At 40.1% G+C, this 16,270-nt stretch overlaps 1 protein-coding gene across 1 annotated transcript; it reads right to left on the bottom strand.

Annotated features, from left to right (window-relative positions):
• Positions 1 to 13,640: 13,640 nt before the first annotated feature.
• On the bottom strand, positions 13,641 to 15,849 carry LOC120056552 (39S ribosomal protein L48, mitochondrial-like). The gene is made up of 8 exons (XM_039004734.1): positions 15,509 to 15,849; positions 15,313 to 15,365; positions 15,145 to 15,176; positions 14,891 to 14,979; positions 14,613 to 14,782; positions 14,320 to 14,422; positions 14,121 to 14,210; positions 13,641 to 13,986 (listed from the first exon to the last, which is right to left on the bottom strand). Exons 1-8 carry the CDS (start codon positions 15,527 to 15,529, stop codon positions 13,912 to 13,914), a joined length of 633 nt encoding a protein of 210 aa, XP_038860662.1. The 5' UTR covers positions 15,530 to 15,849; the 3' UTR covers positions 13,641 to 13,911.
• Between the last annotated feature and the right edge of the window lie 421 nt (positions 15,850 to 16,270).

Below are 16,270 nucleotides of genomic sequence, written 5' to 3'. Positions count from 1 at the left end.
GATTGGTCGGCTATTTGAGCCAGTAAAGGGGGCTTTACTATTCTTGGGTAGCGGAATGACTTTAGCCTCCCTCCAGGTCTGAGGGCACATGCTCTCTAGTAGGCTTAAATTGAAGATGTGGCAAATAGGAGTGTCAATATCGTCTGCTATTATCCTCAGTAATTTTCCTTCCAGATTGTCAGACCCCGGGGGCTTGTCATTGTTGATAGACAACAATAATTCCACACTGACTACGGAACTCAAAAGTACAATTCTTGTCTTTCATATTTTGGTCCGATATACTTGGATGTGTAGTGTCAGCATTTATTGCTTGCATGTCATTCCTAAGTTTGCTTGCCAATGAAAAAGTCATTAAAGTAGTTTGCAATATCAGTGGGCTTTGTGATGAATGAGCCATCTGATTCAATGGATGAAGGAGCCGAGTTGGCTTTTTTCCCAAAAATTTCCTTTAAGGTGCCTCAAAGCTTTTTACTATCATTCTTTATATATTTTATCTTTGTTTCATAGTGTAGTGTAGTTTACTTTTATTTAGTTTAGTCACATGATTTCTTAATTTGCACTATGTTTGACAATCAGTTGGGCTGCCGGACTAAATTGCCATACCTTTTGCCTCATCCCTCTCAACCATACAATTTTTCAATTCCTCATCAATCCAAGGGGATATAACAGTTTTCACAGTCATTTTCCTAATGGGTGCGTGCTTATTAGTAACAGGAATAAGTAGTTTCATAAATGCGTCAAGTGCAGCATCTGGTTGCTCCTCATTACACACCAGCAAATTTTCTTTACATCATAAACATATGAATCACTACAAAACTTCTTGTATGACCTCTTATACACCATATTAGGCCCAGCCTTTGGAACTTTGGTTTTCCTAGATATGGCTATTATATTGTGATCACTACATCCTAAGGATTTGGATACTGCTTTAAAGCAAATATCTGCCGCATTAGTAAAGATGTGATCAATACATGTTGATGATTTAATTCCTGTGCTGTTTGTAACTACCCTGGTAGGTTGACTGACAACCTGATCCAGGTTGCAGGCACTGGTTACAGTTTGAAGTTTTTTCCTGGGTAGGCAGCTTGATGAAAGCCAGTCAATATTTAAATCACCCAGAAAATATACTTCTCTGTTGATATCACATACATTATCAAGCATTTCACACATATTATCCAGATACTGACTGTTAGCACTTGGTGGTCTATAGCAGCTTCCCACAAGAATGGGCTTTAGGTGAGGCAGATGAACCTGTAGCCATATTACTTCAACAGTATTTAACATTAGATTGTCTCTAAGCTTTACAGGAATGTGGTTCTGAATATAGACCTCAACACCGCCTCTGTTGGCATTTCTGTCTTTTCGGTAGATGTTCTAACCATGTATTGCTACCACTGTAACATCAAAGGTATTATATATGTGAGTTTCAGAGATAGTCAGAATATGAATGTAATCTGTTACAAGCAAGTTATTGACTTCATGGACCTTGTTTCTTAGGCTACATATGTTCATATGGGCTATTTTTAGCACTTTTCTGGGTTGCTTGATTGTTTTTAATGATTTACTGGGAAGCTTATCAGAGATAGACTTACTCATGTTATTTACTTTGGAGCTGATAGTGCAGGGTGAGCTGCATAAAGTGGTCTTCCTACTATTGCTGTTGCTTACAAAAAAATACTTTACAATCTCTTCTCTGGCCCTCAGCATTTGACTACAGTACCTCCTAATCAGGGCTGGGTTGGTTACTATCTAAATGTAATCCGTTACAGTTACTAGTTACCAGTCCAAAATTGTAATCAGTAAAGTAATTTTTGGATTACCCAAACTCAATAATATAATCTTATTACATTCTGTTACTTTTAAATTACTTTCCCCCTGAGAGGCATTAGAAGAAGACAAAAATGTATGTTACATATTGAACGACATCTATTGCAGGCAAAATCTATGTTAAACTTTACATAGCTGGTCATATATGGATGTTAAAATGTACTTTATGGGTTGGTTGTGTGGCTTCTTCTAAACCATCTCTTTCTACTACATATAATAATACGATTAAATTATATCTTTACATTAAAAACCGAAGTCTATCAGAATTCCAGTCATTCCAATAAATGTTATACCCCTTGATCTTCAAGAATAGGACTTGGAAATATGGATTAGCCCAATTGTTTTACCTGAGCATGACCCCAAAACTAAGGATTTATTAGCCAGCCCTACTCTGTTGTTTATGATTTTGTTGTCATGTAGGACTGATTGGACTCATTGATTCGAGTTGAAAAATAAATGCTGCGCTCATAATGGCATGCTTTGAGCACTACTGAAAAGTGATCTTTACATGTGAAAAATGAATGCCATATGCTACATTTGCTATAGGCCTATTGTTACCCTTTGAGTTGGTGACACTTTGATATCTTGATAATATGCAGCTGTTTAAAGGGAAAATCCACAGATGAAACAATAACAAAACGACCGCCCCGCCTCTGTTTTGGTAAAAAGCTGAAGGATGGGCCTGGAGAAATGTAACCACTCTCAGATTAATAGACAGAGCTATGGATGCAAGGACTGACAATCCATGATACAAAAAATATTGTTTTAAGCATGTTATGAGGCTATACAGTGTTTGTTTACATTTACAATGTTTACAAACATTGGAGTAAAACAACCTTATATTTTGGGTTCTCATGGAGTGTGAGAGTTGAACTAAGAATTTACAAGTTATATTCTTCACGAATCAATGGATATATATAATGTATAAATCCAAAAATGGATGTAGCAACTACAGATTGCCCCTTTAAGTCTATCAAACGTGTGCAAGTTTGAGCATGTGTCCATTAGGCCTATGGATTTATTTATTTTTTATCATCATGAATTAGATTGAGCAATAAAACCCCACTTTTATTCCATAGTCTTGGATCCGCACTATGCAGCTGTTGCAAGGGCGCATTTTTCACTGGCTGTCCACTGGTTTAAAAAACAATGATTGATAGGCAGTTTAAACTTCTTGAATTCAACCATTATTGGGTTCAAATACACATTTAGATTTGTGAAAAGCCATCCACAACAACCAGAATCCGTAAGGCGCAAATAGCTAAATGAGAGACCAGCAGTGTGATTCACATCAATGCGCTATGTAGATATCAATAATAAGTGCTATCCGTATCGCCGTAGACTACACCACTGCTGTCATCCTTACCTCCAAACCTTTATTCAAATTGGATAATCTTTGGATGCTGACAGCAGTCGCACCATTGGAAGACATAGCTTGGACTGTAGCCGACAAAACCCTATTCCTGCTCTTTTCCCGCGATCCATCAAACACATTTGATGTGTCATTTTTTTCGCACACATGCTTTCTGAATTTAAAAGTTATCCTCGAAGAAATCATCTAGTTTTTCAAAATTATCTGTAATCTCATTATAATATTTTAGCTGGTAATGTCACGGATTACAGTTACCGTTTTTGTAATCACTTACATGTAACAGATTACATGTAATCCGTTACTCCCTAACCCTGCTCCTAATTCAGTGTGCATTCTAACCATTATTTCTGTGTTCAGAGAGTGCCACCCTGTGGTCATTTAGTGGTAGTTACATGTTATACATTCTCTGCATGAAAACCTATTACAAGTAAGAGTGAGAATTCTGCAGGATAAAAGAAGTGCTGCATGCAAAGGTTCAATATTGATATGCATCGTGGTAGTGGTATGTCACTATTGTTTTTTTTGTTGCCAACCTTACTTTGCTACCTGACAACTTTACGGTTTTTACTTTTTAATTACCGTTTATAGTTTTAGTTTTTCCCTCACAACTTTTTTTTTCATTCAACTTTTTCACTCCGGACGCTTTATCTGGACATGGTTCGTCAGCACCTTCAACAGCCGAAGCTAAGTAGTAACATTAACATGATGCCTTCTAATTGCAGTCGCTGTACTCATAATATACAGGAGAACGATCGGCTTACGGCGAGGATGGCTGTGCTGCAAGCCGAGCTTCAGACGCAATCGTTAGGCAAGGGTAATTTCAGTGTAGGAAAGGATGAAACAGCGTCTATGCCACCAGTAAGTACAGATAGTAGTATAAATCCCCTCGCACAGTCCCCGCAGCCGGACAACTTTCTCATGGCTTCTGGAGGGAAATGCTGTAGGAATGCTCAACCGGTGTCGCTCATTCAGCCGACAGAAACTTTCAACCGGTTTTCCCCATTAAGCAGCGAGTCGGAGTCTGAGGCCGAGCCTTCTCTTGTCTCTACTCCTCCCGTTACGGGGTCTGAGACGCATTGGCGACTCCATTACCCGCAATATTAGACTTAAAACGAATCATCCAGCGATCATACACTGTTTACCAGGGGGCAGGGCTACCGACGTTAAGGCTAATCTGAAGATGGTGCTGGCTAAAGCTAAAACTGGCGAGTATAGAGATATTGTTATCCACGTCGGCACCACGTGTTAGGATGAAACAGTCAGAGGTCACCAAGCGCAACATAGCTTCAGCGTGTAAATCAGCCAGAAAGATGTGTCGGCATCGAGTAATTGTCTCTGGCCCCCTCCCAGTTAGGGGGAGTGATGAGCTCTACAGCAGAGTCTCACAACTCAATCGCTGGTTGAAAACTGTTTTCTGCCCCTCCCAAAAGATAGAATTTGTAGATAATTGGTCCTCTTTCTGGGACTCACCCACAAACAGGACCAAGCCTGGCCTGCTGAGGAGTGACGGACTCCATCCTAGCTGGAGGGGTGCTCTCATCTTATCTACCAACATAGACAGGGCTCTAACTCCTCTAGCTCCACAATGAAATAGGGTGCAGGCCAGGCAGCAGGCTGTTAGCCAGCCTGCCAGCTTAGTGGAGTCTGCCACTAGCATAGTCAGTGTAGTCAGCTCAGCTATCTCCATTGAGACTGTGTCTGTGCCTCAACCTAGGTTGGGCAAAACTAAACATGGCGGTGTTCGCCTTAGCAATCTCACTAGGATAAAGACCTCCTCCATTCCTGCCATTTATTGAAAGAGATCGTGATACCTCACATCTCAAAATAGGGCAACTTAATGTTAGATCCCTCACTTCAAAGGCAGTTATAGTCAATGAACTAATCACTGATCATAATCTTGATGTGATTGGCCTGACTGAAACATGGCTTAAGCCTGATGAATTTACTGTGTTAAATGAGGCCTCACCTCCTTGTTACACTAGTGACCATATCCACCGTGCATCCCGCAAAGGCGGAGGTGTTGCTAACATTTACGATAGCAAATGTCAATTTACAACAAAAAAAATGACGTTTTCGTCTTTTGAGCTTCTAGTCATGAAATCTATGCAGCCTACTCAATCCCTTTTTATAGCTACTGTTTACAGGCCTCCTGGACCATATACAGCGTTCCTCACTGAGTTCCCTGAATTCCTATCGGACCTTGTAGTCATAGCAGATAATATTCACATTTTTGGTGATTTTAATATTCACATGGAAAAGTCCACAGACCCACTCCAAAAGGCTTTCGGAGCCATCATCGACTCAGTGGGTTTTGTCCAACATGTCTCTGGACTTACTCACTGCCACAGTCATACTCTGGACCTAGTTTTGTCCCGTGGAATAAATATTGTGGATCTTAATGTTTTTCCTCATAATCCTGGACTATCGGACCACCATTTTATTACGTTTGCAATCGCAACAAATAATCTGCTCAGACCCCAACCAAGGAGCATCAAAAGTCGTGCTATAAATTCTCAGACAACACAAAGATTCCTTGATGCCCTTCCAGACTCCTTCTGCCTACCCAAGGACGTCAGAGGACAAAAATCAGTTAACCACCTAACTGAGGAACTCAATTTAACCTTGCGCAATACCCTAGATGCAGTTGCACCCCTAAAAACTAAAAACATTTGTCATAAGAAACTAGCTCCCTGGTATACAGAAAATACCCGAGCTCTGAAGCAAGCTTCCAGAAAATTGGAACGGAAATGGCGCCACACCAAACTGGAAGTCTTCCGATTAGCTTGGAAAGACAGTACCGTGCAGTATCGAAGAGCCCTCACTGCTGCTCGATCATCCTATTTTTCCAACTTAATTGAGGAAAATAAGAACAATCCAACATTTCTTTTTGATACTGTGGCAAAGCTAACTAAAAAGCAGCATTCCCCAAGTGAGGATGGCTTTCACTTCAGCAGTAATAAATTCATGAACTTCTTTGAGGAAAGGATCATGATCATTAGAAAGCAAATTACAGACTCCTCTTTAAATCTGCGTATTCCTCCAAAGCTCAGCTGTTCTGAGTCTGCACAACTCTGCCAGGAACTAGGATCAAGAGAGACACTTAAGTGTTTTAGTACTATATCTCTTGACACAATGATGAAAATAATCATGGCCTCTAAACCTTCAAGCTGCACACTATTCCAACTAAACTACTTAAAGAGCTGCTTCATGTGCTTGGCCCTCCTATGTTGAACATAATAAACGTCTCTCTATCCACCGGATGTGTACCAAACTCACTAAAAGTGGCAGTAATAAAGCCTCTTGAAAAAGCCAAACCTTGACCCAGAAAATATAAAAAAACTATCGGCCTATATCGAATCTTCCATTACTCTCAAACATTTTAGAAAAAGCTGTTGCGCAGTAACTCACTGCCTTCCTGAAAACAAACAATGTATACGAAATGCTTCAGTCTGGTTTTAGACCCCATCATAGCACTGAGACTTCACTTGTGAAGGTGGTAAATTACCTTTTAATGGCGTCAGACCGAGGCTCTGCATCTGTCCTCGTGCTACTAGACCTTAGTGCTGCCTTTGACCACATTCTTTTGGAGAGATTGGAAACCCAAATTGGTCTACACGGACAAGTTCTGGCCTGGTTTAGATCTTCTGTCGGAAAGATATCAGTTTGTCTCTGTGAATGGTTTGTCCTCTGACAAATCAACTGTACATTTGTGTTCCTCAAGGTTCCGTTTTAGGACCACTATTGTTTTCACTATATATTTTACCTCTTGGGGATGTCATTCGAAAACATAATGTTAACTTTCACTGCTATGCGGATAACACACAGCTGTACATTTCAATGAAACATGGTGAAGCCCCAAAATTGCCCTCGCTAGAAGCCTGTGTTTCAGACATAAGGAAGTGGATGGCTGCAAACGTTCTACTTTTAAACTCGGACAAAACAGAGATGCTTGTTCTAGGTCCCAAGAAACAAAGAGATCTTCTGTTGAATCTGACAATTAATCTTGATGGTTGTAAAGTCGTCTCAAATAAAACTGTGAAGGACCTCTGCGTTACTCTGGACCCTGATCTCTCTTTTGACGAACATATTGTAACGATCGTTCTCCTCCTCTTCGTCCGAAGAGGAGGAGTAGGGATTGGACCAAAGCGCAGCGTTGTTATATGACATAATGAATATTTATTAACAGAACGAAACCCGAAAACACTATAACAGACTACAAAACAAATAAACGATGTAGACAGACCTGACTTGAGAACTTACAAACTACGAAGAACGCACGAACAGGAACAGACTACATACACGAACGACAAACGAAACAGTCCCGTGTGGTAGACATACAGACACGGAAGACAACCACCCACAACAAACAATGTGAAACAACCTACCTATATATGGTTCTCAATCAGAGGAAAACGTAAAACACCTACCTCTGATTGAGAGCCATACAAGGTCAATTAAACCTGACACTTAACATAGAACAAACACAGACTGCCCACCCAGCTCACGTCCTGACCCACTAAACACAACTATACAAAAGGAAAACAAGGTCAGGAACGTGACACATATCAAGACTGTTTCAAGGACAGCTTTTTTCCATCTACGTAACATTGCAAAAATCAGAAATTTCCTGTCCAAAAATGATGCAGAAAAATTAATCCATGCTTTTGTTACTTCTAGGTTAGACTACTGCAATGCTCTACTTTCCGGCTACCCGGATAAAGCACTAAATAAACTTCAGTTAGTGCTAAATACGGCTGCTAGAATCCTGACTAGAACCAAAAAATTTGATCATATTACTCCAGTGCTAGCCTCCCTACACTGGCTTCCTGTTAAGGCAAGGGCTGATTTCAAGGTTTTACTGTTAACCTACAAAGCATTACATGGGCTTGCTCCTACCTATCTTTCCGATTTGGTCCTGCCGTACATACCTACACGTACGCTACGGTCACAAGACGCAGGCCTCCTAATTGTCCCTAGAATTTCTAAGCAAACAGCTGGAGGCAGGGCTTTCTCCTATAGATCAACATTTTTGTGGAATGGTCTGCCTATCCACGTGAGAGACGCAGACTTGGTACTGTACTTTACTGAAGACTCGTCTCTTCAAGACGTCCTACGATTGAGTGTAGTCTGGCCCAGGGGTGCGAAGGTGAATGGTAAGGCACTGGAATGACAAACCGCCCTTGCTGTCTCTGCCTGGCCGGCTCCCCTCACTCCAATGGGATTCTTTGCCTCTGACCCAATTACGGGGGCTGGCTTACTAGTGCTCTTCCATGCCGTCCCTATGAGAGTTGCGTCGGGTTGTGCCAGGCTTTTTGGTGCTATACTCGACTTTAGTGGGTTGAGTCACTGATGTGATCTTCCTGTCCGGTCTTGCGCCCCCTCGGGCTCGTGCAGTGGAGGAGATGTTTGTGGGCTATACTCAGCCTTGTCTCAGGGTAGTAAGTTGGTGGTCTGTTGATATCCCTCTAGTGGTGTGGGGGCTGTGCTTTTGCAAAGTGGGTGTGGTTATATCCTGCCTAGTTGGCCCTGCCTGGGGGTATTGTTGGACTGGGTCACAGTGCCCCCCCCCCCCCTGTCTCAGCTTCCAGTATGCGGCAACAGTCTGTGTGTCGGGGGGGGGGGGGGGGGGGGGGGCTAGGGTCAGTCTGTCCTATCTGGTGAAATTCTCCTGTCTTTTCTGGTGTCCTATGTGAACCTAAGTATCCTCTCTCCCTCTCTCCTGGAGGACCTGAGGCCTAGGACCATGTTCCAGGTATACCTGGCCAGATGACTACTGGCTGTCCCCAGTCCACCTGGTTGTGCTGCTACTCCAGTTTCAACTGTTCTATCTGTAGCTATGGAACCCTGACCTGTTCACCGGATGTGCTATCTTGTCTCGGACCTGCTGTATCTGGTCTTTCTCTCTCATCACCTGCTGTCTCGACCTCTGAATGATCGGCTATGTAAAGCCAACTGACATTTACTTCTAAGGTGCTGACCTGTTGCATCCTCTACAACCACTGTGATCATTATTTGACCCTGCTGGTTATCTATGAACGTTTGAACATCTTGAAGAACGATCTGGACTCAATAGCCATGTACCCTGATAATCTCCACCCGGCACAGCCAGAAGAGAACTGGCAACCCCTCAGAGCCTGGTTCCTCTCTAGGTTTCTTACTAGGTTCCTGCCTTTCTTAGGGAGTTTTTCCTAGCCACCGTGCTTCTACATCTGCATTGCTTGCTGTTTGGGGTTTTAGGCTGGGTTTCTGTATGAGCACTTTGTGACATCCGCTGATGTAAAAGAGCTTTATAAATAAATTTGACATACAGCATTGACACACACACACACTTACCCCACCAGCTATGTGTGACGTTTTAAATGTATGCAGTTCTGTCCTTGAGCTGTTCTTGTCTATTAATGTTCTGTATTATGTCATGTTTTATGTTTTGTGTGGACCCCAGGATGAGTAGCTGCTGCAATCGCCACAGCTAATGGCGATCCTAATAAAATACAACAAATAAAAATACAAAAATTCTAATTGGCTGAAATCACTAAAGTTTACAGCCCTAGACAATAATTGTGTACTCACTTGATAACAATACTACTTTCCTCATTGCAATGTGTTGTTGTAGCCTAGGTAGAATGTTATTGACTAAAAACGTAGGCCTAATCAATAGTGGAGCTTTGACAGGTAAATATTTATAACCCTAATATTTAGCTACTTTGGCTACACAACTCTTTTCTCTCTCTTCCATCTATTCCCGTGTGCAATAGGCTATATGACGCAAGTGTCTTTGCTATTCCTCTTCTCGTGAAATCCCAGGAAAAGCTAAAGGCTACAAAATCTAAAGGAGATTTATTTTTTATACCAGGCCTAATAGGCTTTTCCTGGAGAGAAGCCGGTTTGCTCTTGTTAATTGCTGAATGTAAAATAGGCCTAGTGAGATGTACATGGCGGAGGCTCAATCAAGCTAGTCGTCTTGACTTATTTCTTATGTAATTCCTGTTGGCACCAAAAGTTAAAAAGTGTTGATGGTATAGAATGCGGTCGGACCATCAGATAATTGGCATATACATTACTCTTACTGAATTTTCACGTGGGCAGGATATTGGAAATTTAATCAAAGCCTATTGGATGATAACTTGTTTTAACTAGGACCAAGGAATTTATAACTGAATTTTTCCGACATAACATAGTTACAACAAATCCCTTTATTGTATGGGACACTTTTAAATGTGCCTTTAGAGGCCAAGCAATTCAATACTCATCTCTAAAACAAAAGCCATTTAGGTCAAAAGAGTCCATACTAACAAAGGAAATAAAAGGTCTAACAGAACAGATGGAAAGCAATAAAAACGGTACCATAGAGAATGGGCCAAAATTCACCCAATTTATTGTGGGAAGCTTGTGGAAGGCTACCCAAAACGTTTGACCCAAGTTAAACAATTTAAAGGCAATGCTACCAAATACGAATTGAGTGTATGTAAACTTCTGACCCACTGGGAATGTGATGAAAGAAATAAAAGCTGAAATAAATCATTCACTCTACTATTATTCTGACATTTCACATTCTTAAAATAAATTGGTGATCCTAACTGACCTAAGACAGGGAATTTTTACTAGGATTAAATGTCAGGAATTGTGAAAAACTGAGTTTAAATGTATTTGGCTAAGGTATATGTAAACTTCCAACTTCAACTGTATAAATGCCTGTGTAACGGATGTGAAATGGCTAGCTAGTTAGCGGGTACGCGCTAATAGCGTTTCAATCAGTTACGTCACTTGCTCTGAAACCTAGAAGTAGTGGTTCCCCTTGCTCTGCAAGGGCCGCGGCTTTTGTGGAGCGATGGGTAACGACGCTTCGTGGGTAACTGTTGTTGATGTGTGCAGAGGGTCCCTGGTTCGCGCCCGAGGTCGGGGCGAGGGGACAGTCTAAAGTTATACTGTTACACCTGGAACATTTCAATTTTGGAGAATCTCTTATAAAATGGGTTAAAATCATGTATAGTACTGTAAACCTTGGTGTAAAATAGTAAGTAATGTCTACTTCTCAAAAAGTTTTAAACTGTCGAGAGGAGTAAAACAAGCATGCCCACTATCGGCATGTCTATTTATTATGGCCATCAAAATGTTAGCTATTAAAATCAGATCCAATTAAGGGATTAGAAATCCAGGGCTTAAAAACAAAGTTGTCATTGTACGCTGATGATGGATCCCTCCACAGCCTAATAAAGGATCTAGATAATTTCTCTAACCTCTCTGGATTACAACCAAATTATGATAAGTGTACTTACTATATTATGTATTGGATCACAAAAAAATACAACTTTTACATTATTGTGTAGTTTACCAATAAAGTGGTCTGAAGGTGATGTGGATATACTCAGTATACATATCCTGAAATAACTAAATTATCTCACTCCAATACATTTTTATATAAAGTTAGCAAAAGTAGATAAGATCTTGCTACCGTGGAAAGGTAAATACCTCTATATTTGTGGTAAAATCACCCTGATTAACTCTTTAGTCATATCTTAGTTTACCTATTTGCTTATGGTCTTGCTTACACCTAGAAACGTTTTTTTAATTACATGAGAAAAAAAGATTCCATTTTATTTGGAACGGCAAGCCAGACAAAATTAAACAGGCCTATTTATATAATGAATATGAATTCAGCGGGCAGAAATTATTAAATATTAAAGGCTTAAATCCGAACTGGTTTTCTAGCAAATTAGTGAAAATGTCTCACCATGTGTTCAAGAAAGGACTTTTTCCCTTTATTCAGATTACAACCTCACCCTTTATTCAGATTACAACCTCACATTTTCAGTTATTTGAAAAGGAAATCATCTCCCAAATATCGCTATTTTTAAAACAAGCCATAAAGTTGGTTGCAATTTCAATTTAATCCACCAGAAAAGAGAGAACAAATAATACAAATATTTTATATTAAAAAAAGGTATAATCTTGGTAAATTATATCATAAATAGGATTGGTGGAGTTGTCACACATGCAGCTAACAAAAACATATAGAAATGTCTGCTCTACCCAAAATTACAACCAACTAAGTGTAGCATTACCGCAAGGAACGTGTCTGTCGGCCCTGCATTAAAGATCACAATTGGTTAAAGAAAATTGTGATAAATAAAAATGTATATCAGTTCTATTTAAGGACCAACAAATTGACAGCTGTGCCATATAGATTGTAAAATAGTTAGGAAGACATACCGATTCCATGGCACAAGGTTTATGAACTGATACGCAAAACGACGCTGGATTCAAAACTTTGAATTTTTCAATTTAAATTATTATACAAAATTCTTGCAACCAATGGAATGTTATTTATGTGGGGGATACAACCTTCCCAGCTCTGCAGATTTTGCTGCAAAGAGACAGAATCATTAGATAATTTGTTTCGGTACTGTCCATATGTAGCTTGTTTTTGTTCACAGGTCCAGGAATGGCTGAAGAATTGCAATTTTTACCTGGAGCTAACCCTGCAGATAGCACTACTGGGTAATCTGAAAAGTCATAGTCAAACAATCAATAATATAATACTTTTAGCCCAAAAATATTTTCAATTTACAATCTGTACAAACAATGAGAATAGAAAGGTTCAGAACTTTTGTGAAACATCTCAGCACAGTTGAAAAATATATGGCAAATAGAAATACAATATGGATGGTGTTAAGAGAGAGATGGGAGGGGTTGAATGGAGCTGAAGGTTGGGACTAATAACAAGATAACTACTGTAAAACATACTGTGTCCCTAAAACATATATAGGTTAACAACTTTTGTGAAAGAGCAGTTTGAAAGATATGGCCAATAGAAATCAAACCCGGTTGGACATCAGAAATAGATGGGAGAGGTTGAGGGTAGAGAAAAGAACAGTAGTAAAAACAAACAAAATGGAACTATTGTCAAATAGACTGTGTCCATGAAATGTATATAGTATGTATAAGCTGGAATTAGAGGCCTAAGCTTGGTTGTTCACTAGTTTACTCAAATTAGGGGAGGGGTGGTAGGATTAGAAATAAATCAAGTTAAAGACATTTAAAAAATATATATGATTTGGGATGAGTTGGACCGCAGAGTAAAGGAAAAGCAGCCAACAAGTGCTCAACATATGTGGGAACTCTTTCAAGACTGTTGGAAAAGCATTCCAGGTGAAGGTGGTTGAGAGAATGGCAAGAATGTGCAAAGCTGTCAAGATAAAGGGTGGCTACTTTGAAGAATCTCAAATATATTTTGATTTGTTTAACACTTTTTTGGTTACTACTTGATTCCATGTGTTATTTCATAGTTTTGATGTCTTCACTATTATTCTACAATGTAGTAAAAAGAAAGAAAAACCCTGGAATGAGTAGGTGTGTCAACTTTTGACTGGTAGTGTATAGAACCTTCCAGCCCCACCTGGGATATGGATGCCTAACGTTGTTATAATAAAATCACCTGGGAGCATGAGCAGCAGTGTTTTTATTAACCTACAACTCCAGCACCTGCAAAAAGCACCTGGATGTGCGTATGCTCTTCAGCTTTTGTACAATGTCCTACATTCACCCACAATTCATTCACAATATGTACACATCATGATTACAAAAAACAACACTATTGTGAGGAAAAAAAGACGCATAGGCATCCACTGCTTCAAATGTGACAAAGTAGAGGTCAGAAAAAGTATGATGACAGTTGAGGTAAAAGGGTGGGGTGGACAGTGTTTTTCCTCTCACTAGGTCATCTGTGCCATCAGTCCCTCTAGCTCTGGACGCGCCTTGAAACGGGCTTGGTAATCTGCCTCTGTGTGCTGGGGAAACAGACAAGCAAGTGTTATGTCACTGAACAATTACTAACAAATGACAAAAAAAGTGTACATACTGTAAATATGATATGATCCTTGTCCTTGTGCAGAGGTCAACAACATAGATGTCATATGCTCACCGGCTTTACAGAGAGTTGAATCCCCTCTGGCTGATTCTTTAACAGGACCTCCATAAAGGTGGGGCATAATGTGGCGTTTAGTTGGCTGAGCTGTAAACAAAACACTTATCAATGCTCTCTCTAGAGTGAAAAGCTGTTTGTCAGTGCAACTGCCAAAAGTTCAGAGAACAAATTATTATCACTAAAAACGCTCCATTACCTGAACAATTCGCTCATGTGTCTTGAGGATGGCATCTACATACATCTTGGTCCCTTGCTCTGGCATGACCATGACTTCCGTGCTCTTAGTGGGCAATGCATAGCTGAGAGGAGAATAGTGTTAGTTCATCCCTTTAAGGTTAGTTAGTTAACCAATGATTCAGAGATATTGGATGATGTAATCCCATGCTACGCAAGAGGACCAAATGTGTGCCTCCTATTGAAGCATTATGAACTTTGCGACAGACATGCATATTTGGCCAGTAACACGGTGTCTTAAAGTCTACCTCTCACCTCTCAGCCACTTTGACACCTAGGCGGTTGCAGAGATTGTGGATGTACTGGGAGTAGTGCTCCACTAGGATCATGTCATACCCAGACACTTTCACGTTCAGAGTCCCGTACTCTGCATCTGTCGCAGTTTTGATCTGCTTCATCTGCTGTCTGTCTTTCTTTTTCTTTGGCTGAAGGCACAATAAATGTTCTATAAGCAAGTAGATATGCTAACAGTGTAAGCTGGTGGCTTCAGTATTAGAAAGTATAATTAAGTGATCTACTAAGGACAGTCTTACCGCTTCTTTGGGTAACAGGTGCTTATATTTGCCAATCCCATGAGTAGGCATGGTCCTGTATTGTCGCTCATTGGACAAAGCCAGACTCCCTGTCGAAAACAGTTATCCAGCCAAACAGATGGCTTACATACACTTAGGTAATTATATAAGTGGCAATATAACTTTCAGGATATAGTCACTTCCTAAGACTTAACTAGAAAGTCTAAATTGATACACAACAGTAACTAACTATTGTTATTGGTGGGAGGACTTACCCTGAATCGGATGTTGCACTGATACTGATGCCCTTAAAATAAACATCAGAAACATTAGACACTTTGAAATGTCGCTAGCTAACACCCCATCGAATGAAACTGATGTGGTCATTATTGTGTCCTGTAACAACCAGCAATTGCCTGCCTATATGCTTTTAACTAATTTACCGGAATAACAATCCTGCTTGGTCCAACACACGTGAATGAAGTGCGAAGGAAGCCTGTAATGGGATAGAAGACAAACAATCTATCATATACAAGTGTTTTGATATGCTGACATGTTTGACCTTCCTTCTTGCTAGCCAGCTAGCTACATCAACAAAAAAATGTGACAAACGCCATTTATGAGTAGAAGACACACTACCTTGCGAATGACAGTATTCATTGCTTCAAATTTAAGATGAAGTAAGCACTTCACAACAAATCTCGAAATTATATTAGATTCACAATTTTGCAGAAGCTAGTTGTTGCACATGTACACAAAAGGTTCTGAAAAAAATGCTTCCGGTTGGTCCATCTGACTAAAATGTGGTATGGAACAATGACTATATCTTATTTCCGCTTTCAAATGTGTTTGCTTTAAATTGTATTTAATATATGCATCAAAGAGAAACCTAGCCGAGTATGAGGGTATTGGATACAGCCAAACAAGTGTATAATATGTAAGTATTGCTCGCAGCACAATGTCATTGTATTACAAAGAAAGACGGCATTGCGTTCAAAGTCCGATGCTGGCACTGGAAACGTGGCGTCCTCGTCAAGCAACCTGCATCAACTCCCCTTTCATCTGACATATTATGCTCGGATGTGTAGTTACATTGCATTACCATGCAAAAAACTTCGTTCCCATAACAATTTACATTGAATTTCATGAAATATGCAAATTCCACCAATCGTTCACATCAGGACGTGAGAACAAAAGCAAAACATTTAGACACTGATCCCCATTATGAAATAGCTACTATATTATTGACGGATATATATTGGAAAGTTTATGTGGCCGGGTCACGAAATGGGTGCGTTCGTAAATTCACTCTGGCTATCTACTCCAATTTCAGAGCACTGTCGTCTGAGCGCAGAATAACTGAGGAATTTACGAACGCATAACACCCGTTGAATATGACCG

This window comes from Salvelinus namaycush, chromosome 12, assembly GCF_016432855.1.
Source record: "Salvelinus namaycush isolate Seneca chromosome 12, SaNama_1.0, whole genome shotgun sequence".
Classification (NCBI taxonomy): Eukaryota; Metazoa; Chordata; class Actinopteri; order Salmoniformes; family Salmonidae; genus Salvelinus; species Salvelinus namaycush.
Note: the sequence above shows the minus strand (reverse complement) of the source record. Positions and strands in the feature narration are given on the sequence as shown.

Coding starts and splice junctions, on each gene's coding strand:
- LOC120056552 (XM_039004734.1), bottom strand. CDS start 15,529: ATGAATACTGTCATTCGCAAG. Junction 14,211..14,319: donor CACATGAGCGAATTGTTCAG/GTAATGGAGCGT, acceptor TTTTGTTTACAG/CTCAGCCAACTAAACGCCAC. Junction 13,987..14,120: donor TTCAACTCTCTGTAAAGCCG/GTGAGCATATGA, acceptor CTGTTTCCCCAG/CACACAGAGGCAGATTACCA.